This window comes from Cololabis saira, chromosome 18 (genome assembly GCF_033807715.1).
Source record: "Cololabis saira isolate AMF1-May2022 chromosome 18, fColSai1.1, whole genome shotgun sequence".
Classification (NCBI taxonomy): Eukaryota; Metazoa; Chordata; class Actinopteri; order Beloniformes; family Belonidae; genus Cololabis; species Cololabis saira.
In genome coordinates this window covers 38,623,250-38,649,331 of record NC_084604.1, presented here as the reverse complement: position 1 = coordinate 38,649,331, position 26,082 = coordinate 38,623,250, and the positions used below count along the sequence as shown (strand labels likewise).

The following is a 26,082-nucleotide window of genomic DNA, read 5'->3' as shown; positions in this document are numbered from 1 at the left end:
GGGGGGGGGGGGGGGGGGGGGCTTCTGAGGATGTAGTGTGGAGAGTGGGGAGTGGAGTTCACAGGTGTTCATTTATTGAGTTTTAAATTAAGTTGGGTGATGGCGTGAGTTATAAAAGAATTTTTCAGTCTGTTAGATCTGGTCCTGGGCAATCTGAATCTCCTGCCACAGGGTAAGGGTTCAAACTGGGCATGGAGAGGATGGTCAGGACACTGTAAGATGTCCTGAGCCTTGGATGTTTCCCTCCTGCCAAAAACAGTAGGGAAATCAGGGAGGGCAACACCAATGATTTTGCTGGCAACTTTAACAATATGTTGCAGCCTCTTTTTATCTCCTAGTGAGAGGCTACCAAACCAGGAGATAATGGCGAACGTCAGGAAAGCTTCATTCACAGAGTGATAGAACATGATCATTAATTTCTTGCACACTCCAAACCGGTTAAGCATCCGGAGAAAGTGCAAGCGCTGTTGTGATTTTTTTATACACAGCATCTGTGTTCTCATTAAAAGACAACTTGTTGTCGATGACCACACCCAAGTACTTAAAATTTGTGACATGCTCCACACTCTCCCCCTTAATTAAAGTTAAGGGCTGTGGGTTTGGGTTCCTCCTAAAATCAATGCACATGTCCTTGGTCTTTGTCACATTTAATTTTAAAAAAGAATCGTCACACCAGTGGATAAAATCGTCCACCACTGGTCCAGGAACTGTGCCCTCCCCCTGCAGCAGCGTCACTATGACTGTGTCATCAGCAAATTTAAATGCCATTATAGGTCCCCTTTAAATTGTCACTAGCTTTGTAAGTCTATAACAGCATTGACTCACTTTTACAGTTGAGCAGCTGGTCTCAAAAACAGAGGGTGTCATTAGTAAAGCATTTTATTCTTACATCCCTCGGATAAAATTAAATCAAGAACCACCATTCATCTATAGTGATACAATCACATGAACGAGGCATGACTGTGGGACACTGTTCTAACATTCTGACGTTTACTTCCTGTTTGTTTACTATGGTTTTACTGAGCAGGAAACTGAAATCCAACAAAAAAAAAAAAACTTTATTTCTCTCCATTAACAATGACAAAAACTGGTGAAAAATGTTAGATTCAAATATAAAAATATTACAAAACAAGTTACTAATTTGCCAACAGAAGCAGAACTTTATATTTGCTTTTTGTAAAAGCAAATATAAAACTGAACTTATTAGAATTACACCTTCAGATTTCTTTCTCTCAGAACAAAAGATTAAACACATTTCTATCACTGTGTTTTTTTATAACATGTTTGTGCCATTTGAATGACTCACTCACTCAATGACTCACTCATAGACACATTTTATCCAATGTAAATACAATTGTGACTTCCTAAACTATATGATTTCGCAAAAGCTGCCCCAAACTGATCACATTTGTACGGCTTCTCTCCAGTGTGAACACGTTGGGGACGTCTTAAAGTACCCGATTCAGTAAAAGCTGCCCCACACTGATCACATTTTTACGGCTTCTCTCCAGTTTGAATACGTTGGTGATTGCTTAAAGTACCCGATTCAGTAAAAGCTTCCCCACACTGATCACATTTGTACAGCTTTTCTCCAGTGTGAACACGTTGGTGACTTCTTAAAGCACCTGATCTGGCAAAAGCTGCCCCACACTGATCACATTTGTACGGCTTCTCTCCAGTGTGAACACGTTGGTGACTTTTTAAATTACCCGATGCAGTAAAAGCTGCCCCACACTGATCACATCTGTACGGCTTCTCTCCAGCGTGAATACGTTGGTGCGTAGTTAAAGCACCTAATGTGGTAAAAGCTGCCCCACACTGATCACATCTGTACGGCTTCTCTCCAGTATGAATACGTTGGTGCCTTCTTAAATGACCCGATATACTAAAAGCTGCCCCACACTGTTCACATTTGTACGGCTTCTCTCCAGTGTGAACACGTTGGTGACTTCTTAAAGCACCCGATTCCGTAAAAGCTGCCCCACACTGATCACATTTGTATGGCTTCTCTCCAGTGTGAACACGTTGGTGACTTCTTAAATTACTTGATTGCGTAAAAGCTGCCCCACACTGATCACATTTGTATGGCTTCTCTCCTGTGTGAATACGTTGGTGACTTCTTAAAGCACCCGATATAGTAAAAGCTGCCCCACACTGATCACATTTGTACGGCTTCTCTCCAGTGTGAATATATTGGTGACTTCTTAAAGCACCCGATACAGTAAAAGCTGCCCCACACTGATCACATCTGTACGGCTTCTCTCCAGTGTGAATACGTTGGTGACTTCTTAAATTACCCGATACAGTAAAAGCTGCCCCACACTGATCACATTTGTATGGCTTCTCTCCAGTATGAATACGTTGGTGAATTCTTAAAGCACTTGATTGATAAAAAGTTGCCCCACACTGATCACATTTGTACGGCTTCTCTCTAGTGTGAATACGTCTGTGTTTCGTTAGAGTACCCGATTCAGTAAAAGCTGCCCCACACTGATCACATTTGTATGGCTTCTCTCCAGTATGAATACGTTGGTGACTTCTTAAAGCACCCGATATAGTAAAAGCTGCCCCACACTGATCACATTTGTACGGCTTCTCTCCAGTGTGAATATATTGGTGAATTCTTAAAGCACCCGATACAGTAAAAGCTGCCCCACACTGATCACATCTGTACGGCTTCTCTCCAGTGTGAATACGTTGGTGACTTCTTAAATTACCCGATTCAGTAAAAGCTGCCCCACACTGATCACATTTGTATGGCTTCTCTCCAGTATGAATACGTTGGTGAATTCTTAAATCACTCGATTCATAAAAAGTTGCCCCACACTGATCACATTTGTACGGCTTCTCTCCAGTGTGAATCTTCTTATGTCTCTTCAAGGTTGATGAAGTGGCGAGGACTTTCTCACACTGATCACAGGGGTAACCCCTGGGCCTCTCTTTGCCTTTACGTTTCTGTAAAAAAAGAAAGACTTAGATCATGTTGTCTGTTGACCTGTCAAAAGTATTTTCAGTTGTATTTAATAGCTTTCTATCATGTTGTTTGCAGTGAAATAATGAATCCTTATTTTCTACGGGTCATATTAACCATGTCCTGTCATCTTTACATCTAAGAACATTCAAATAAAAACATCTCGGTAGGTCAGAACAAAAGTGTAATTGGTGAAAGCTGCCGAAACAAAAACCCTTGCTGTAAGCACTGGATATCTCCCCTCGCGCATGCGCATGTCGAGTACTAATAACAATGTCACGTCACCCGTGACCCCTGCATGACCCCCGGAAGGGTATAATTTCCGGCGTCAGCATGGGATCGACTCCTCATTCTTCTCGCGTCGCGCGTTTGAAGTACAGGACGGAAATAGAAGGCTGGTTGAAGGCTGGTCTTCCTTTCCTCCCTAATCCGCCGGCCCGGTGCAGCTTCGTGCCATTCAGGTAGGAGTAACGACTTTTTTCGTCCTCCGAGAAGCTGTGGCTGGCGCAGTATTTTATTGTGTCGGGTCCCCCAGCAGAAGGTAAGCTGTCAGCTGCTCCTGTACCTGACCAATCTGCATTTTTTAAAAGGTGGAGACAGCGTTTCGCTCCCTCTCCCACTTTAGGGAAAAATAACTGCAAGGAAAAAATAATGTCACATTTTTTTCCTTGCAGTTATTTTTCCCTTTTGAAAAAAAGAAAAAGAAAAAAAAGAGGGAAAAAAAAGGCAGAAGAGGATTATTTTTTTCTTTGAAAAAAAACCCCCCCACCTTTTTTGGCCTTTTCCGCTCCCCTCTCCCACCAGCACATTAGTGGTAAAAGCAGCGTCTCGCTCCCTCTCTCACTTTATTGATGTGACAACATTATTTTTTCCTTGAAGTAATTTTTTCTTTTTGAAAAATAAAGGAAAAAAAAAAAACAGAAAAGGATTATTCTTATTCTTTTTGAGAAAAGACACCTTTTTTGGCCTTTTCTTTATAGCTGTGGTGACGGCAGCGTGGCCGCTCCCCTCTCCCGCCGGCATATTGGTGGTGACGGCAGCGTGCTCGCTCGTGGTGACGGCAGCGTTTCCGCACCCCTCTCCCACCCGCACATCCGTATTGACGGCAGCGTGGCCGCTCCCCTCTCCTGCCGGCATATTGGTGGTGACGGCACCATGTTCGCTTGTGGTCACGGCAGCGTGTTCGCTTGTGGTCACGGCAGCGTTTCCGCTCCCTTCTCCCACCGACACCTACGTGGTGACGGCAGCGTGTCCGCTCCCCTCTCCCACCGGTCGCTGTGATGGAGCGATCGTGCACAGGTTGCATGGCCGCCCTGGATCCTGCGGATGACCATGACCTCTGCGTGTCGTGCCTTGGCCCTGAGCAGCTGGAGCCATCGGCCAGCCTCCCCTCGTCTTCTCTGAAGCGATCGGCGAAGAGAGTGGTGGGTGCCCCCAAACGACGGCGGACGACGAGCCAGCTCTCCTCTAAGGTAGATCGCTTGGCCGCCAACATGGAGCAGATGAAGTCGCTCCTCTTTAATCTGCAGTCTGGTGCTGGCCAGGTGGAACCTGCCATGCCAGAGTCTGCTCTGGGCTCGCCGCCGCCGCTGTCAGAGGACGCCATCTCCATTGCAGCCTCGGCGAGCCACTTCAACGTGTCATCAGGGGACCCAGCCTCACAAGGCTCGGGGTTCTCCTCGCACTCATCTGCCCAGAGCTCTCGGAGGGGGGCGGCTTGTTCCTCCGTGGAGAGCGTTATCCGCACTGCTTTGGCGCAGTTGGATACACCGCGTGCAGAGGTGGCCTCAATTGCCTTCCACAGGCGCAATCCTTCTCCGGTGGAATTCACCATTCCGCCTTCGTCGGATTTTCTGAGGGAGCTGTACTCATGCTGGAGAGGTGTCACAGCCCTCTCCAGGCCAACAGCAGATGGCCGCGCTCTGACGGCGATGGAGGGCGCAGAAGTGGCTGGTCTCAGCCACATGCCCCCCATCGAGCCTTCCATTGCAGCGCTGATAGTGGCTCCTGATGTGGCTCTGAAGCCAGATCCCAAGTGCCCCTCTACCCAGTGTAGGGTTACTGATGGGTGTATCTGTAAGGCTTATGACAAAGCGGCGCGCATTCGCCGGCTGGGGAACACCCTTTCTCATCTCCTGCTGGCTCTCTCCACCTCCCTGCAGGATGCAGGACGATTCCACACGGGACTTGTGTGACGTGTCCCTACAGGCTTTTGCCTCCCAGAAGAGGGAGCTGGGCGGCTGATGTCCACCCTGGTGCACATGCGCCGTCATGTCTGGCTGGCGCAGTCACCCTTGACGGAGACTGCTCGTAGGGTTCTTCGTCAGGCACCAGCAGAACCGGGGGAGCTGTTTGGGGCAACTGCCCTGGAAGCTCTGAACCGCACCGCTCTGGCCGATGAGGCCAGGCAGCGACTGGTGCACCTTCACAGGAGAGCGCCCGCTTCCAGTACGCCGAGGGGCCCTTCGTCTGTCCCTGGACGTCGCCCCCAGCCGCCTGCCCGCGGGAGCCGGCGCAGCTCCCGACGGCCCATTGGACAGCCTGCCGGTGGCTTTCGCCCCCCTGTGCGCGGACCGTCCCAGCAGCGTCGGGGTGTTGGCCTCGACCGTCACCCCCCCGGCACGTCCAGAGGCCGGGGGAGACAGCACTAGGGCCACTGGGCCGGTCGTCGACTGCTTTTCCCGGCAGCAGCTCAGTCACTGGGCGGCCTGCTCGTCGGACCCCTGGGTAATTTCCACCTTAACCCAGGGGTACGAATTGCAGTTCTGACACCGGCCCCCTACCTCCGGCCAGGTCAAAATGTTGAGTTATACGTCCTGCTGGCCAAGGGCGCCATCGTGCCGGTATACCCCCTGCTGCAGCCCCGGGGGTTCTACTCAACCTACTTTCTTGTCAGCAAGAAAGACGGACATCCTGCGGCTCCTTCCCCGATTCAGGAGGGGCAGACGGCTGCCTTACATCCAGTTCCTGCAGCTTTTGGGCAAACTGACAGCCGCCTCGGCTGTTGTGCCTTTGGGCCTGCTGACACTACGCCCCCTGCAGATGTGGCTGAACAGCCTTCGCCTAGATGCCGAAAGGCACAGGCACGTCAGGGTGTCGCGGGTGTGTATCCATACCCTGGCACCCTGGAAAGACAGGGCATTCCTGCTGGGGGGTGTGCCCTTGGGCACTATCCCCTCCTTCCGGGAGACACAGATGCCTCCCTCGGGGTGGGGTGCTGTTTGGCGCGGCAGGCCTGCCCAAGGTAGGGATGGGTATCGTTTGCATTTTCATCGAATCCGATTCCTATTTCGAATCCTCATTTCGATTCCGATTCTTTTCGAATACCGATTCCGATACCAGGGATTAAAGCAAAAAAAATATTTTTGACTGAAATTTTTTTTTCAGGCCAGTTCATATTCCCCCGTCATCTATGCACTGCACTTATTGTGAAAACCAGGTTTTTTCTTGGTTTAACATACCGGTATATAAAGTTGTCTCCCCTCAGCCTGCCTGTGCTGATTACAAATAATATAATATATTACAAATAATAGGAGTGACCAAAACAGCTGCAGAAATACTGCAGGAATGACATAGCAGCAGTTAAATGCAGCCTTCTGTAAGCTTTAAATATCCACTGGGCTTACATCAAATACATCAAAACACAACAATAAAAAACAGTTTTCTGAACTTATCAATATGACTCTGTCCTTCACAGGATAAGTAAAATGGATCACTGCAAAAACTCAAAATCTTAACAAGAATATTTGTCTTATTTCTAGTTAAAATGTCTCATTTTAGTAAAAAAAAATCCCATTACACTTAAAACAAGACTCATCACTGGAAAAAACAACAATTTTCACCTGTTTCAAGTAGATTTTCACTTGAAATAAGTAGAAAAAACAAGATTTTTTTGCTTGTAATAAGAAGATAAATCTTGTCCCACCGGCAGATTTTCCTACTTATTTCAAGTGAAAATGTACTTGAAACAGGTGGAAATTGTCAAGTTATTTTTCTGTTGATGACTCTAAATGTTGAAATAGCAGTAAAACCACATTCATTGATGAAATTACTAATGGATGGAAAGGAGGGATGGAAGTTTTACAGGGGGGATGATTTGGACCGTTTTTATTTCAGGGGGGATGCCACCCCCCCTCATCGCCCCTCTACTCGAGTACTGCCTGTATATTCTACATCTGGGCTGATGTGGACGTACAGATAGCAGCAGAGGATATTTCAGTTGCTATATGGCTGTCTGTCTGTACAGTCGTGCAAGTTCAATGCTATTAAAGCACTTTAAATCAAAGCATTTAGTTTTTTTTATATAAAATAAATACATTTCTATGCAGTTTAGAAGTTTTGGGGATGTCCCTTTTTGGCGCCTGCACTGCTGAAATCAGGCGTTCATTAATTATATTTCTGAAAGGTGGTAACCCTAGAGGCGACCTGCCGGGGGCCCGCGTTAACGGGTCCCCGACGGGCGTCGCAGCTGGGGAGATCCGCGAGAAGGGCCCGGCGCGCGTCCAGAGTTGCCGCCGCCGACCACCGTATCCGACCACCCCCCCACCGGTCCACCTTCCGCGCGGTGCCGGACACCGCCCCGCGAAAACCCCGCCCGACGACGCGGGGACGCCGCAGGACGAAGGCCCCGCGCGGCGGGCCGGACACCGCACCTCCGGCGGCGGGGAGAGGAGGGCGACGGGGCGACTGCTCCCCCAGACTACCACCTTGATCCAACACGCCCCCCTCTGTTCCTGATTGGCAAATGCCAAGGCTCTGGCTCGCTTAATTGGTTTACAATAGCGCCAGTTTAATGCCTAAAGGCTGATTTATGGTTCTGCGTTACACCAACGCAGAGCCTACAGCGTAATACTCAGAGCGCGCGCGGGGGGCGGGGGGAGAGAGATAGAGAGAGAAAAAAAAAAAAACTCCCAGGATTCGAAATGAAGATTCGAAATGCGCATTTTTAAACGAATATCGAATTTTTGGATTTCGGTTCCGGTTCCAAAATTGGAACCGGGTTTCGGTACCCATCCCTAGCCCAAGGGCAGTGGTCTGCGCGGGACTGCACACGCCACATCAATGTGCAGGAGCTCCGTGCTGTACACCTCGCACTCGAGCACTTTTTTACCTCACCTGTGGGGGAGGCACGTACTGGTGGTTGGTCTCCCAGATCAACCACCAGGGAGGCACCAGGTCTGCACAGCTGCTGCGGGTGTCCCGGGGCCTTCTGACATGGGCCGCTCCTCGCCTGCTCAGCCTGCGGGCGATGTACCTGCCAGGGGACAGGAATCAGGTGGCGGACTTCCTGTCCCGACACAAGGCTCCCCCGGGAGAGTGGCGGCTTCATCCGGAGGTAGTGGGGACGATTTGGGTCCTCTTCGGCAGAGCAGTGGTGGACTTCTTCGCCTCGGGCGTCTCGGCTCACTGCCCCCTCTGGTTCTCCTGGACAGAGGAGACCAGTCCTCTGGGTCAGGATGCCCCTAGGGCACGTGTTCCCCCCACTACCTTTGATCCTGCCGACGTTGCAGAGGGTCCTCCAGAGAGGTCCCAGGCTCCTCTAGGTGGCCCCCTTCTGGCCGGGGAAGCCGTGGTTCCCACTGCTCCGGAGGCTCTGCTGTGGCGTGCCATGGCGCCTCCCCGACCGGAGGGACCTTCTGTCCCTGCTGGGGGGTCAGATTTCCCACCCCGACCCCCGTCGCCTTCAACTCTGGGTCTGGCCACTGCAGGGCCCGATCCGTTAGTGTCAAGCTGTACTGAGCCCGTCAGGGCTACCATCTATCCCATGCGCCCTCCACCCACCTCCAGTATGAGTGCAAGTGGAGGAGATTCTCTGCCTGGTGTGCGGACAGGGCAGAGGACCCTGTGCTTTGCCCCGTGGCCACAATCCTGGAGTTCCTTCAGTCCCTCCTGGATGGTGACCGTGCTCAGTCCACTTTAAGGGTGTACGTGGCGGCCATTTCATCGCGACATGCCCTGGTTGAGAATGCCACCGTGGGGTGCCACCGGCTGGTTTCTCTCTTTCTCAGGGGGGCTCTGAGGCTGCGCCCCCTGAAGACCCCAAGGGCCCCAGTGTGGGACCTGTCCATGGTGCTAGGTGGCCTCTCTTCTCCACCTTTTGAGCCCTTGGCCCAGGTGGACCTGAAGTGGCTTTCTATGAAGACGGTTTTTCTCCTCACTATGACATCGGCAAAGCGAGTCGGTGAGTTACATGCCCTGTCAGTCAGCGGGTCCTGCCTGAGGTGGAACCCAGATGGCTCAGGGGTTACGTTGTGGCCGAACGTGGCGTTCCTGCCCAAGGTCCTGCCACGCACTCATACTTATCGGCCTATCCAGCTTGCCCGGTTCGACCCCGAGCCTGCAGAGGGTGGGCCGAGCCCTTTGTGCCCCGTACGGGCCCTTGCTGCCACTCGACCAGAAGCGTCTCAGCTTCTTTGGCTGCCCTAAAGGGGGTGCCTCTGGAGGACATCTGCACCGCGGCTTGGTGGACGTCGCCGGACACGTTCTCCAGATTCTACAGGATCAACGTCGCCACTCCCCAACCGTTGGGCGTGGTTCTGCTCCCAGGTCCTTCTGCCCCTGGTCAGTGAGGTAGGTGACCGGGATTCTGCGTGACGTTGTTGGTATTTGTCATCCAGTGCTTACAGCACCGCCTGGCGGTCAGTAGGGACAAAATAGAACGAAAGTTACGACTGTAACTACGGTTCTATGAGTCCCGGATGACCGCCAGGCCTGCCGGTCACTCCGAATCCTCGTGTTCTCGCGAGAAGATTCTAAGAGTCGATCCCATGCTGACGCCGGAAGTTATACCCTTCCGGGGGTCATGCAGGGGTCACGGGTGACGTGACATTGTTGTTATTAGTACTCGACATGTGCATGCGCAAGGGGAGATATCCAGTGCTTACAGCACCGCCTGGCGGTCATCCGGGACTCATAGAACCGTAGTTAGAGTGGTAACTTTCGTTTTATTACCTGACAAATGTGATGTCAAAAACAAGTCCTCATCAAGATGTCGCAAAAAGGAACAATTTGGGCTATAAACGAGCGACACGAGATAAAAACAACATTTCAGCAACCTGAATTTATTTTTTGCTACTTTCAATGAACATACATGACAAGTAGCATGAAGGCCTGTGGTCTTATATGTCAAATACAATTTCATTCACTCTTTCAGCACACTTAGCTAATTTAAAAACACAAATTAAATTCATTGGGCATTAAAATTATGAAATTCATTGATAAAATTGAAAGTCTAAAGTCCCTATAAGATCCAAATAGGAGAACTCTCTTTCAGCAGGTTGTTGAATCCTCCAAATGTCAACTATATTGGTTGAAGAAATAATAACCTTTAGAGTAGTAAGGGCTTGAGAAGGGGTACAGTGGCAAGGTGGTAGAGCTGATTGTTCAATGATTGTAAATTTTGTATGAATGTTCTGGTGGTGGTCAGGGATGCCGTTAGGCACGTAATGGCTGCCACGTTTCCATCAGTGCCCCAAGGCCGCTGTGGCTAGTCACAGTTTACCATCACCAAGTATGAATGAGGAGTGAGCTTTGAGTGTCCTTAGAAAAGCGCAATAAAAATCGAATCCATTATTATTATTATTATTATTATTAACAACTCGCACTGCGAGTGCGAAGGCCTTATTGTATCTGTAGGAATTTTTCTTTTTTTTTTTCTTTCTTCTGACGAAAGTAGGGCCTTTTTGCCCCCCTAAACGTGCCCGAAAAGTAACCAAATTTTGCACGCAAGCCAGGCCTGGCGAAAAATTTTATATTTAATGGTTTGCATTAATGGGTGTGGCAAAATGGCTCAACAGCGCCCCCCGAAAACTTTGTGCCTCAAGCCCCACAATACGGTTTGACGTACATGAACGAAAATCGGTACACACCTGTATCATGTCGCAACTTAAAGAAAAGTCTCTTGGCACCATGGCCGAAGCCGAACAGGAAGTCGGCCATTTTGAATTCATTGTGTAATTTTGGTGCAATTTATGCCATTCCTTCGGCAATTAATACGGCCCGAACTGTAACGTGCACCCAGGTGTGTTATACATCAAAATGTGCGTCTCCATCCTGCGACAATACGCATTACTTTTCTCTTTCAAAAGTGTTACCGTGGCGATGCTAGATGCCAAAAAGCGCGCCCACCCATCATCTGATTGGTTCAGACAGAAAAAGCTTTGTGCCTCAAGCCCCACAATACGGTTTGATGTACATGAACGAAAATCGGTACACACCTGTATCATGTCGCAACTTAAAGAAAAGTCTCTTGGCGCCATGGCCGAAGCCAAACAGGAAGTCGGCCATTTTGAACATTCTGAATTAATCGCGTAATTTTGGAGCAATTTATGCCATTCCTTCGACAGTTAATACGGCCCGAACCGTAACATGCACCCAGGTGTGTTATACATCAAAATATTTGTCTCCATCCTGTGACTACGCGCATTACTTTTCTCTTTCAAAAGTGTTACCATGGCAACGATAGACGCCAAAACGCGCGCCCCCCCTTCATCTGATTGGTCCATATTTGATAGTTCCCCAAAAGTCACCAAATTTGGCATGCAAGCCAGGCCTGGCGATACATTTGATATTTCATGGTTTGCATTAATGGGCGTGGCCTAACGGCTCAACAGCGTCCCCTAGAATACTTTTCTCTGCCATAACTTTTGAATGGTTTGACATAAAGAGTTGTGGGTAGTGTCATCGGATTCGGTATTGAGTCCTTAACCATAATTGGTGAAACTTAGCCCCGCCTCTTCTTCTGATTGGTTGTCCCTATTTTCTGCTATAACTTTTCAATGGTTTGACATAGAGAGTTGTGGGTGGTGTCATCAGACTCTGTATTGAGTCCTTGACCTTCATTGGCCTGAATTAGTCCCGCCCCTTCTTCTGGTTGGTTGTCCCTATTATCTGCCATAACTTTTGAATGGTTTGACATAGAAATTCGTGGGTGGTGTCATTTCTGATATTCTTATGGAGGGCAGTGGCCATGAGTGTGAGGGCCCGTTAATCGCTGCATGCAGCTTTAATTATTATTATTATTATTACAGTTTCTGTTTGAATATTTGTCAATCTGCACAAGTACTAGACTATGATCCCATGCAATTATCAGGTTGGTATTAGACAGGTTGGCCGGCCTGTTAAAAATTCTACGACAAAAGCCTGGGTTATCAATGTTCTGCCCATAGATGTTCACTAACCTTACATGCGTGGAATACAGACATCCTGTCACAATAAGAAAACGACCATCTGCCATTACTGTCATTGACAGTGGGTCTTTTTTAAATTAATAATGGCCACTCCACAACCTTTACTTGAGAAAGTGGTTTAAAACAGTCCCTGACAGAAGTCTTGTCGGTTGGGTACAACTTGACCTCAAGTGCCCTTTAAATATATCAAACGAGACTGCTGAAAAGCACACAGCGTGGTAAAGCCCACTGAGGCAGTTTTTGCAAAGACAACAGTCTTGTCGGCTTGTCATATGACGCATCCAATCATAGATTACAGCCTCACCTGTAATTGATTGAATCAATTAGTGGGTGTGTATAAAAAGAACCGCACTACACCAGACCTTCACATCAACTGCAATTTGACTTCTGACAACATGACTAAGAGTCACCTAGAGACAAATCGTTGATTATCAAATGGCTGAAGACCATATCCACTGCTAAGGTGGCTTACGCCTTCAATGTGTCTCAGGCTCAAGTACAAAGAAGAAGAAAAAGATTTGAAGAGACCGGAGATGTTTTGGACAAGCCACGGTCCGGCAGACCCCGTAAGACAACTGCTCGGGAGGACCATTTGTTGGCTCGAAAATCCAAGGCCAGCCCCTTTTCCACTGCAGCAGAGCTCCCGTTGCAATTTAATTTGAAAACATTAACCTGCTGTCACCTCCAAACCAAGGTCCCTGAAAGTTTGAACCATGGACAGCGCAGCTGGGAGCGTCAGTGAGAGCTCTTTAGGGTACTGATGCGCAGCGCTTTGATGATGCCACAGAGACCAGAGCATTCTAGACAAACAACTTTGTTCCACCTCCCCTTTCCTCTGAATTTTAGATAGTAAATACATTTTTAAAATTTTGCAAGCCGACTTCCAGGGATTAAAGCCAAAAAAATATATATATTTTTTTTTTAAATGTTTTTTTATCCCCGATTTTTTATCCATTTCATCTCCCAGTGCTCATACCTAAGTAACAGTCCTGGGCATTGCTCTCCTCTGCCAACCCAGGGAGGGCCCTACACTGAGCTCAGGTCTCCTCCTTATCCTGAGGAGTGACGGACCGCTTCTTTTCACCAGACAGGGTGAGGATTCTCACGTAGCGCGTGGAAGGATCACGTTATTCCGGCCGGATCCTCCCCACCCCATCTGGCGCCCCAGTTGGCCAGAGGGGGCATGTGTAGCCCAGGACTGTGTGCATGTTTTTGTGAGGGTAGCTCCCATTAGCTACCCAGGGGAACACGGGGAGAACATGCAAACTCCACACAGAAAGATCCTTTCACCAACCCCACCCAGGGTCTGGGCACTGAAGTCATGGGAGAACGGGGCGGCAGTAGCTCAGGTGGTAGAGCGGGTCGTCCAATGATACGAAGGTCGGCGGTTCGAATCCCGCTCTGTCCCAGTTTGCTGTCGTAGTGTCCTTGGGCAAGACACCTTACCCACCTTGCCTCGTGTGAATGTGTATGAATGTTGGTGGTGGTCGGAGGGGCCGTTTGGCGCGATATGGCAGCCACGCTTCCGTCAGTCTGCCCCAGGGCAGCTGTGGCTACAAACTTAGCTTACCACCACCAGAGAGAATGTGTATGGATGAATAATGATCTCTGTAAAGCGCTCTGGGTGCCTAGAAGGGCGCTATGTAAAAAACCAAGTCATTATTATTATTATTATTATTATAACTAACACGCACTTCAGCACCCACAGCGTCCCCGGCGGGAATCGAACCCAGGACCTTCTTGCTGTGAGACGGCTGCACTACCTGCTGTGCCACCGTGCCCCCCCAAAAAAATATTTTTGACTGAAAAAATATTTTCAGGCTAGTTCATATCCCCCCACCATCTATGTACTATTATGAAAAACATGTATTTTTCTTGCTTTAACATATATAAAGTGGTCTCCCCTCAGCCTGCCAACTAAGAGAAGGAGGAAAGCAACAAAATTCTGCAGTGTCAGTACAGTCGCCCGGCTGAGCCGTCCCGTGTCATGTGGCATCTGAAGCTGTTCAGATTCTGCTCCCGTCGTTACGTAACGACGGGAGCGATTTACATCGGTTGGCCTCCGATGCGTGAAACCAATTACTAATTCCGCACTAATTCCGGAGCTTCCGCCCTTTTTTCATAGCAGTGTATCGCGTCATTCAGGCATAGATAATGAGGTTAGAGAATGGGAAGATAAAGACAAGAGGCTGAATTTCTAATTTATTTAGCAAAAACAAACAAAAGCTTGTTTTTAAAGACATTCAAAGGCCTGTTTAAAGTAGGTATTAGATGCCATAATAGGTCCCCTTTAAGAATGGCCCCTTTTCTGCATTGCGGTCGCTTCCCAAAGGTTTCAAGTAAAAAAGTTAAATGCTGTATTAGCCCTTCTGTTTTCTAATACAGCATAAGGTGTAAGGTGTAAGAAGACTTTAACCAACACTATTTAAATACTAAATTCAAATAAAGGTGAAACAAATATCTTATTTCCCACTACATTCAAAGGGAGATATTTCAAGCCTTTATTTGTTATAATTTTGGTCAGCAGCAGCAGCAGCAGCAGCAGCAGCAGCAGCAGCAGCAGCAGCGGCCTGCTACGTACTAAACTGCAACTCAACCACCAGGCCAGGCCCGAGCTCCAAGGCCCCAAAGCCAGCTTAGCCACCAGGCCCCAACATCAACTCAGCTACCAGCTCATCCACCACCTGGCTGATACCATCCCATCCACCAGGTTAGGCCAAGGCCCTGTCTGCAGCAGCTGTAGCTGCAACCCATCCACCAGCTGATATTACACACGACAAAAACTGGAATTACAACGACTGGAATTACAGAGATTGGGAGTAAATCGACACGGACACAATGCCATGCAAAAGTTGCTGTAACCATCTGCAGAAGATTGCCCTACTTGAAACAACGATCTTTCGTCTTTCGAATAACTCCTCATTGCCATCGAGTCAAAATGCTAAGGTAGCATCCGCCTCTAACGTGAGTACGAATCTAGCGTCACCAAACGCTAAGCTAAGGCTAGCGCCCAGAGACAATGCTAACCCGAAACTAGCCCCGGTAAATAACACAGCTAAGATTGTTAACCGGAATGCGAGCGGGCCAGAGCCGAATGGATTAGTGATTCCCAAAACCACGATTGCCTCGAAAAGACCAGAAATTAACTCAGCAACAGGCTGGCCCTCTCTGGCTTCCAGCCGGCAGTGTTTTGCTGAAGCTAATGAGCAGCCTTGGGCTAACGTTACTAGAGGAGGCTCTATGGTGTTTCCTCCAACGCTGCTCTTACAGCTGGATAACCCATTCTACCCGCTGCTACACGAGACTGGATCACCGCCAGCCGAAATGGTTAATGTCTCGTCCCGACGCCGCAAGGAGAGCCAAGCTAACACTACTACTACAAGGCTTTCGGTAAAAAACAGGCCCCAACAGCATCAAAACCGCACGAACTTACAGTCAATAACAACCCTGATTATCGCCGAATTTACAGTCAAAAACATTGAGGTTAATAAAAGAAACTCCAAAACATATTGGTTCCCTCATGACATGATCTGTGACATAAGGAGGAGACCCGGGGGCCCCCACGACACGGGAACAAGCAGCCAGGGATCCCGCAGCGGCGGACCGCGACCCAGGCAATCCCCGGCCACCCGGTCCGGGCTGGACACGTGGCCAGGAGGCCCTCACCCTTCAGGCCAACGACCCCCACCCGGCGAGGGGCCAGCCTGCCCGGAGAGACAGAGCCGCCCCGGCCGCCGATGCGGGCAGGTGCACCCGCCCCCACGAAAGTGGCCCTCCAAGACCAGAGGGGCGCCAGAGATGGGCCCGGAGAGAGGGAACCCCCCAACAGGGCGACACTCACGTGAGCCCGACAACGGAGGGCCCCAGACCCAGGCATCCCATTCATTCAACCAATCCGATTACTATAATAATAAAATATACTAACAATAATAATGATAACATTATTATTATTATTATTATTATTATTATTATTATCCATCTTTGTATAGTAATAATATCAATAAATTATTAAATTTTGTTGTCCTGCCAATGGAGGCCCAAATCCTCCATGGCAGGACCCTTTCATACCGCATTCTCACCGACAATGACGCACACTCAGCACAGCACCGTTTCCCCCTCCCCAGCACTGGGATAGGGGAGGAAAAAAAAGCCATCTTCACACTGTGTATAAATACGCAGTGTCAAGGTGCAAAAACACCTCGGCACACAGAGCAAACAACATCATCACAAGACTTGCATGTGGGTATGGGGGGGAGGGTTACTGGGGGGTGGGGGGTCCCGGCAGCGTGCATCAAAGTGATCGCCGCGGCTTCGTGGCGCTCGAAACTCGGAGACTGTGTTGGGGGAGGGCTGATAAGAGGGGGGGAGGGGGAGGCGTTGAGAATGAGGAATGTGTGGTTATCAGCAAGTGTGTGTGTGAGTGGTAAGTCCGTGAACTTCGCCACAGAGCTGCTCCTCAACCATTGTCCTTGATGTTATCAGACGGCCCGGTACAGCTACGATAAAGGTCGGAAGGGGGGAGTGCTAGTGGGGGCAGAGCACCTTGTTTTCATTCCTCCAGGGAGATTGTGACTGGAGCTGCCTGCCAGGCCGCTCTGTCAAGGTCAGATTATAGAATCAACAATTGCATTGAAAAAAAACAGGCGGATTCCAGTAATTTTCCGTCTGCCTTAAATCTCTGGTTCATCAATGGCGACTCCAAACAGGATGCTCCAGCTTCGGAGTTCCCCACCAGCTCCAGAGGCTTCCAGCCCCGCTCACCAGCCCTCTACTACAGAGATCCTCACCCATCCCCACAACAGAGATGCCCACCCCACCAGCTCAACATCCTGATGCCTCGGCTTCGGAGTTCTCTACATCACCACTAGGGATGGGCGGTATGGAATAAAAAATGTATCACGATAATCTCTGGCATTTATCCCGATAACGATAAAAAAAATACCAATTCAACTCCACTATATACTTTCAACTATAAATCTATCTCGCTCTCAGATCCGCCATGTTTGTTACACAAAAACATCACAAATGGGAATTTATCCTTTCTTTCTTTCTTTCTTTCTTTCTTTCTTTCTTTCTTTCTTTCTTTCTTTCTTTCTTTCAAGCTCATTTCCTTCCTTCTTTCCTCCTGCTCTCTCCTTCCTCCTTTCCTTCCTTGTTTTCTCCCTTCCTTCCTCCCTTCCTTGTTTTCTCCCTTCCTTCCTTCCTCCCTTCCTTGTTTTCTCCCTTCCTTCCTTCCTTGTTTTCTCCCTTCCTTCCTTCCTTGTTTGTTTCCTTCCTTCCTTACTTCCTTCCTTCCTTCCTTCCTTCCCGTTGTGCGTGGATTTAACAAAGAACCATAAATCAGTTTTACACAAAAACGTCATCAACGGGAATTTATCATTTTTACCGTGAGATACAAATTCTTATCGTGAGGAATTTTTTTGACGGTAAATCATGAACGGTAAAATATCGCCCATTCCTAGTCACCACCTGCAGAGGCTTCCAGCTACAGCCCCCCCTCCATCTCTCCACCCCCCTTTTATCTTCCTCCTCCCTGATCTCATCCCCCAATCTTCCTCTGACGCCATTTACAGTTGACATGAACAAGCTGGTTTCACTGGCAAACTGAGATGTCTTCAGTATTCACATTCATTACTCAGGTAGAAGTTTAGATACTCGAGTTTAAAAATACTCCTGTAGAAGTTGAAGTATCAACTCAAGTTTTTTACTCAAGTATAAAAGTACTGGTTTCAAAACTACTTAAAGTATAAAAGTAAAAGTAATGTAAGGGGGAAAAAAGCCATTGAAAATGAATGTATCTTAGTATAATGCAAATATATTAAAGAAGCATATATGTGTACTATTGAGCATTAACATGTGTTAATATAAATATATTAAAGAAGCATATATGTGTATTATTGAGCATTAACATGTGTTTCAGAGAGCAGGAGATATGATGACTAGTTGCCTATAAGTATTGTAATGGTGCAAAAAGTCAAACTTCAGAGGCATGTTATCATTTATCCTAACCTTTATTGGAATGTACATCCAAGTTTAGTTGCAGGAATCTGAGGGAACGGATGTAAGAACAAAACTGGACAAGAACATCTGAAACAACCACAACCAAATTCACTCTATCCGGATGGAGCAATTTAACTGGATAGTTTTTTTTAAAGGCCAAAATGAAATAGAGTAACGAGGCTGTTTTTAAAATGTAAGGAGTAAAAGTAAAAAGTCGTCTGAAAAATAATTACTCCAGTGAAGTATAGATAACCAAAAATTTCTACTTAAGTAAGGTAATGAAGTATTTGTACTTCGTTACTTGACACTTCTGCTGGCAAATGCCAGTCTAGCCAGCCCTCTAAGACAGCCAAGGACATCACCATTTACAGCCGGCATGAACAAACTTGCTGCTCAGGCTAACGCCAGTCTTGCCAGCCCTCGCCGCCCACATCACCCCCCCTCCAACCTTCACCCCCCACCTTCAAAACCCCCTCATCCACTCCCACTACCCCCCCACACTTCACCCCCCCTATCACCCCTCGAAAAAAACTAAGAAAAACTCTAAGGCCACGTTTACACGTAGCCGGGTATTTACAAAAACGGATATTTTCCCCTCTACGTTTTGAAAAATATCCTCGTTTACACGGACCCGCATGAAAACGCTGTTAACGTCATGCCAGCCAATCCGAATCCTGGAAAAACATCAACAAATGACACGTGTAACTTCCAGGCTGATTTATGGTTCCGCGTTACACCAACCCAGAGCCTACGGCGTAGGCTACGCGGGGACGCACACCGTACGGAGCGCATCGCAGCGTACCCTACGCCGTAGGCTCTGCGTCGATTTAACGCGGGACCATAATTCAGGCTTTACTTCCAAGACGGAACGAGAGTCTTTGGTTTGGAGTGACAGAGAAGTGGAGTTACTTTTAAGTGTGACTTTAGAATATTAAACAGGTAAAATACAAGAAAATATTGACGGTGGCCAAACTAATTGTAAACACGGGTCGCGCTCATGACGCTGGTGAGTTTCTGGTGCATAATGTGACGTTCTGAAGCCTAAATCTCTGTTTTCCTCTGTTTAGACGCAAACGTGAAAACGGAGTTTTTGAAAATCTCCACTTTGGCCGGAGTTTTCAGAAATGATGGTTTTTGGGGGCTTTGAGCTGCGTTTTTGTGTAAACGAACGGCCAAAACGCATGAAAACACCACCGTTTTTGCTACATGTAAACGGGGCCTAAGACAGCAAAGACACTTCCCCCTTCTCTAAGGACAAGGTCACACAGCAACCCAGCTGTGAAGCCACTCTAGCTATCCCCACCCTGATTACTTCTAGACCAAACAATATCCCCTCAGCACGCTCTGTTCCCAGATCAAGGCTAGTATCTGTTTCCCTGAGACAGCCCGTAGAGCATATGTCACAACCAGTACTGGAGTTGAGGGGGAATGAGGGGGGATGGCATCCCCCCCTGAAATAAAAACGGTCCAAATCACCCCCCTGTAAAACTGACATCCCTCCTTTCCATCCTTTATGTCATTTCATCAATGAATGTGGTTTTACTGCTATTTCAACATTTAGAGTCATCACCAGAAAAATAACACCAGAAAAATAACTTATTTGACAATTTTCACCTGTAATAAGTAGGAAAATCTGCCAGTGGGACAAGATTTATCTTCTTATTACAAGAAAAAAAATCTTGTTCCACTGGCAGATTTTTCTACTTATTTCAAGTGAAAATCTACTTGAAACAGGTGAAAATTGTTGTTTTTTCCAGTGATGAGTCTTGTTTTAAGTGTAATGAGATTTTTTTTTACTAAAATGAGACATTTTAACTAGAAATAAGACAAATATTCTTGTTAAGATTGTGAGTTTTTGCAGTGATCCATGTTACTTATCCTGTGAAGGACAGAGTCATATTGATAAGTTCAGAAAAGTGTTTTTTATTGTTGTGTTTTGATGTATTTGATGTAAGCCCAGTGGATATTTAAAGCTTACAGAAGGCTGCATTTAACTGCTGCTATGTCATTCCTGCAGTATTTCTGCAGGTGTTTTGGTCACTGCTATTATTTGTAATATATTATATTATTTGTAATCAGCACAAATTATCTGTCCCCATATGATCAAATACACCATCCCCCCTGTTTTTTTTTTACATCTCGAGTACTGGTCACAACATCCTGGCACTAAAACTATTAAAGCTGCACTGCTCAATGTTAGGTCACTTGCAAATAAATCTCTCCTGATCAGTGATCTGATTATTAGTCATGAATTGGATATTATGTTTCTCACGGAAACTTGGCTTGATCTGAATAACAGAGAGATTGTTCCTAATGAGTCAGCTCCACCTAATTTTGGCTAAATCGACGCCCCCAGAGTTGGTAAGAAAGGGGGAAGAGTAGCTATGATTTTTTTCTGATGTGTTTCAATGTAAGCAGGTATCGTTTGGAGACTTTTCATCATTTGAATAACTTGCTGCGGCTCTGAAATGCTCTCCTATCATCTTACTCCTGATTATATACACACCACCAAAATACTCTAGTAGTTTCTTTGATTAATTTTCTGAACTTCTATCCATAATCTCCATAGAACATGACTGTATATCTATTGCAAGAGATTTTAACATTCACATAGACAACCCCAGTGATAATAATACCAAAGAATTAAATAACCTCTTTGACACTTTTGGACTATCACAGCATATCTCTGGGCCCACTCACAACCGGGCCCATACCCTAGATTTATTCATCACTAAGGGCGTTGAGTCATCGTTTGTATCAGCTATTGATTGGTTCTGGTTCTGGTCAGGGCCGTCCATTGGTACGGCAGCCGCCACACCTCGGCTTCAGGGGAAAATGTAAATGTTTGTTTTTTAAATACATTTATGGAATTACTGTGTCTATTTGTATTGATTATTCTATTACTTTATACATATAGAATAACTACAAATGCAAATCAGAACAACATGATCGATTTCACTAGTTATTTTACACTGCAAAAACTCAAAATCTTAACAAGAATATTTGTCTTATTTCTAGTTAAAATGTCTAATTTTTAGTAAAAAAAAAAAATCTCATTACATTTAAGACAAGACTCAAAAACAACCATTTTCACCTGTTTCAAGTAGATTTTCACTTGAAATAAGTAGAAAAATCTGCCAGTGGAACAAGATTTTTTGCTTGTAATGAGAAGATAAATCTTGTTCCACTGGCAGATTTTTCTACTTATTTCAAGTGAAAATTTACTTGAAACAGGTGAAAATGGTCAAATAAGTTATTTTTCTGGTGATGACTCTTGTTTTAAGTGTAATGAGATTTTTTGACTAAAAATGAGACATTTTAACTAGAAATAAGACATATATTCCTGGTAAGATTTAGAGTTTTTGCAGTGAGCGAGACTGCATTTGAAAAGGTTCCAGTTTTCTTGCCCACACAGATCAGCTACATAGACTTCTGTGATGAGTATTTGCTGGACGTGTTGATTGATACTCTAGTGACTCATAAACTTGCCATACCTTAGCTTCGACTGAATTGACGCCACTGGGAGTGTGTGTGCTGTGTGTGGGTATTAATGTGAGGATGTGAAAATGCATCAGTAACATCTTCAGCAGCAACAGACCTCTAAACATCAGAGTAGGAACTTATTTAGTTTCATTTTTAAAGTTAAGATTGAATCGCTCTTCCATTTAAAATATATAATTGGATCTTATTTGATCCCATGTTGATTTTAAAGTTCTTTTATTAGTTTATAAAGCGCTACATGGGCTTGCACCAGAGTATATTTCAGAGATGAACCAGGAAGGAACTCAGATCCTTTGGCTCTTCCTTTTTAACTACATGAATACTTTATTATTACACACTCAAAAGGTTCCATATAAAATACATAACAAAAATGACAGGTCACACATTAAAATACATGCAAACACCTGTTCCAATGTTTCCATAGTCCAGATGTGTAACCTCGTATCACTGTTTGATGTTAGTGAGTGCAGTTAATAAGTATGTCATGACATACTGTCTCAGAAAATTAGAAGATTGTGATAAAGTTCTTTATTTTCTGCAATGCAATTAAAAAAAACTAAAATGTCATACATTCTGGATTCATTACAACTGAAATATTGCAAGCCTTTTATTATTTTAATATTGCTGATTATGGCTTACAGTTTAAGATTAAGATTCCCAGAATTTTTCATTAATTATTATCAGTCAATAAAATTAACATTTTTAAAACATGTTTATTTATGTTCAAATTTAAAAATTATATACAAGATCTTCCTTCTTCTTTTCATAATTTCTTTTGTGTTAATTCCGATATTCATTCTTATGCCACAAGGCACAAAGATGATTTTAATTTACCGTTTTATAGAACATTAAACATCAATCTTTCCCCACTTGTGGAATTCACTCAATAAATCTCTTAAATCATCACCATCCTTGCCAATATTCAAAAAACATTTAAAGAACTTTCTTATTGTTTCATATTTGTAATGTTCATTATTTGATCTGAGTTACATTTTCTTGTGTTTTTTTTACTCTCCCTTGTGTAGCTTTGTTTTGTTTTTTATTCATATATGGAAATGATTCTATAGAAGCCACCAGGCTTCTTCCTTTCCTTGCATGTTATTTAATTGTTTTTCCATTTTTTGTTCATATTTGTCTTATATTCACCAGTCACTTCAAAATGGCATATTTCCCAAAAAAATGAAAATTGCAAAGGTCATTCCTATCTTTAAAAATGGTAATAGGCACAACTTTTCTAACTATCGACCAATTTCTCTACTTACTCAATTTTCTAAAATACTTGAGACATTATTTGCACACAGACTGGAGGATTTCATAGAAAAACATCACCTTCTGAGTGACCAGCCATATGGTTTTAGAACAAATCGCTCTACCACAATGGCAGTTATGGAACTGATTGACAATATTTCGACAAATACTGATAATAATGAATATACAGTCGGGGTTTTCATCGACTTAAAGAAGGCTTTTGACACCCTTGATCACACGATATTATTAAATAAGCTTGAAAGATATGGGTTTAGGGGGGTCGCAAAGGCATGGATTAAAAATTATTTAGAAGACCGTTATCAATATGTCCAGATAAATAATGAAAAGTGAACAAAGGATGGTGACATGTGGGGTACCACAAGGCTCAGTATTAGGCCCAAAGCTCTTCTCACTGTACATTAATGATATTTGCAAAGTATCCTGTATACTAAATTGTATTTTATTTTCTGATGATACAAACCTTTTTTTTCAGGTAAACACTTAGAAAAGCTCCTAAATACAGTAGAAACTGAACTTAAGAAAATAAAAAGGTGGTTTGATGTGAATAAGTTATCATTAAATATAAGGAAAACTAAATTTATTATTTTTGGAAATCGACCTATTAACCAAAGTGTACAAATCACTATTGATAATGTGGAAGTGGAAAGAGTTTTTGTTAATAAGTTTCTTGGAGTGGTTATTGACCATAAGCTGTGCTGGAAGCCTCACGTTAACTTCTTAAAAAACAAAATATCAAAAACCATTGCAATTCTATATAAATGTAAAAATATTCTAACATTAAACGCATTAAAACTCCTGTATCGATCTTTAATAAAACCATATATAACATACTGTATAGAAGTATGGGGATACACATTCAAGACAATCACGAAACCAATATTCTTACTTCAAAAAAAAGCAATGCGACTCATAAACAAAGTTGGATACAAGCACCCAACCAACCAATTATTTATAGATTCAAATGATCTTAAATTCAATGAACTGGTGGACTTCAAAACTGCACAGCTCATGTTCAAAATCAACAATAACATGCTGCCAGACTGTATCCAAAATATGTTCAATTTAAGACAAAGCCATTACAACCTCAGAGGGGAAAGTATATACAGAAAATCAACAATCAGAACCAACACCAAACTAAGATGCTACAGTGGCAGCGGTGGATGTTTGGAATAAATTAGATATAGATTTGAAATTATGTAGAACTTTAACTTTATTACAAAAAACATTGAAAAGAAGGATGATTTCCTTATATTAAATTAATGAGTGGCTTGATGTTGATTTGGGTATTTATTTATTTAATTAATTGGTGATTTGCTTTGATTTTTTAAGGATGAAGGTAACATGTAGACTGCACCTTTATTTTAAAAATCTTTATTTTTTGAGGAATGTTATCCCCACAGAGGCAATTTGTTTTACGGGCAGTCTTTCTCTTACTTTTTGCTTTTATTTTATTAATTTAATTAATCTTTTTGAGGGTAGGCAAATAATAAGCTTTGCTTCAGCCTACCCCTTTTTCGGTCTAGATGTTGTTTATTTGTATACTGGAAACTTTTTTGTTATGTTTTCTTTGAACAATTGAACGTTTTCTTGTTGTTAGTTTTATTCTTGGTTTTTTATTTATTTTTTTTTGTGTGTCATGACCGAAAATAAACTAAACTAAATTAAAAAAAAAAAAAAAAAAAAAAAAAAAAATTTTGCTAAAACAAAAAAGAATATTCTAATTTTTTGAGATAGGATATTTGAGTTTTCTTAAGCTGTAAGCCATGATCAGCAATATTAAAATAATAAAAGGCTTGCAATATTTCAGTTGATTTGTAATAAATCCAGAATGTATGACATTTTAGTTTTTGTAATTGCATTACAGAAAATCACAATATTCTAATTTTCTGAGACAGTCCTGTATTGTAAGTCAGTGTGCTTTGGTCCTGCAGTTTTTATTTTTATGCTTATTTTTCAGTCAGAATGTTAAGCACTTCTAAACATCAAAGAAGGAACTTAATTATATTCATTTTTAAAGTTAAGATGCAATTGCTCTCCCATTTAAAATGTATAACCGGATCTTATTTGATCCCAGGGCGACATGTGGGTGATGTCTTACCAATGAGCAAACACTCTCCATGCGTCTCTACACTGAACAAAATAAGTCTAAGTGCATGTAAATATAACATATTTAAATCTGTGATATTAACAATTAAAAATGAAGTTTGTTGCTTTACATGAATACATCTAGTTTGGAACTGAATCTGCATTTATTGAAAAATAAGCACACTGATACAAATATTGTGCTTGATCTACTTAAAAAAAATAATAAGTCAACTTTTTGCATGAGATTATTATGTAGATCAAGAAAGACTAGTCTTTGTATAAACTACTTAATTTGTTGTATGTAAATAATACATTTTGCAAGTGCAGTCAACTTAATTGTGTTAAGTTTACTTTATTTATCAAAATTAAGTTGATTTTAAAAAGAAAAAAAAGGAAAAAAAAGAAAAAAGGGAAAAAGAAAAAAAAGGAAAAGAGAGAAAAAAATAAAAAAGGAAAAAAAAAAAGAAAACTAAAAAAATAAGGTGACTTTACTTGCAAATGAATGTTGTACATACTAAAAATTTTAAAGTTTATACAAAGACTAGTCTTTCTTGATCTACATAATAATCTCATGCAAAAAGTTGACTTATTGTTTTAAGTAGATCAAGCACAATATTTGTATCAGTGTACGATTCTGGTTCTGGTTCTGGACCTGAACACTGACCTGCAGACCAGCAGCTTTAGTCCTGCTGGATGAGGAGTCCTGGTCCTGGTTCTGGTCCTGGTTCTGGTTCTGATCCTGGTCCATCTCCTGGTTCTGGTTCTGGTTCTGGTCCATCTCCTGGTTCTGGTTCTGATCCCGATCTGCCTGCTGGAAAATGTGGGATTAAAGTACCAGAGACATAAAATGATCGTAAACCGTCAGAACCAAAATGACAAGTCCATCGGTTTCTCTACAGACTCATTTACCAGCGGGTAAAACGACGCAGATCCTACGCCGTAGGTTACGCGGCGACGCGCCCCCTACGGCGTAGGCTCTGCGTCGGTGTAACGCGGAACCATAAATCAGCCTTAACAGGCACTCACGGCTCGGTTTCGTCGTTCAATCTGCTCTCGGTCGAATTCCAG

General features: G+C 44.4%; 1 protein-coding gene across 1 annotated transcript; it reads right to left on the bottom strand.

Annotated features, from left to right (window-relative positions):
• Positions 1-26,082, bottom strand: LOC133418542 (zinc finger protein 665-like). The gene is made up of 3 exons (XM_061707276.1): positions 26,041-26,082; positions 25,679-25,822; positions 1-2,955 (listed from the first exon to the last, which is right to left on the bottom strand). Exons 2-3 carry the CDS (start codon positions 25,790-25,792, stop codon positions 1,495-1,497), a joined length of 1,575 nt encoding a protein of 524 aa, XP_061563260.1. The 5' UTR covers positions 25,793-25,822; positions 26,041-26,082; the 3' UTR covers positions 1-1,494.

Excerpts from the sequence above, each read along its gene's own strand:
- LOC133418542 (XM_061707276.1), bottom strand. The coding sequence starts at position 25,792 with ATGGACCAGAACCAGAACCAGAACCAGGAGATGGACCAGGATCAGAAC. Across the intron at positions 2,956-25,678 it reads CTAAAGCTGCTGGTCTGCAG|AAACGTAAAGGCAAAGAGAG; the intron begins GTCAGTGTTCAG and ends CTTTTTTTACAG.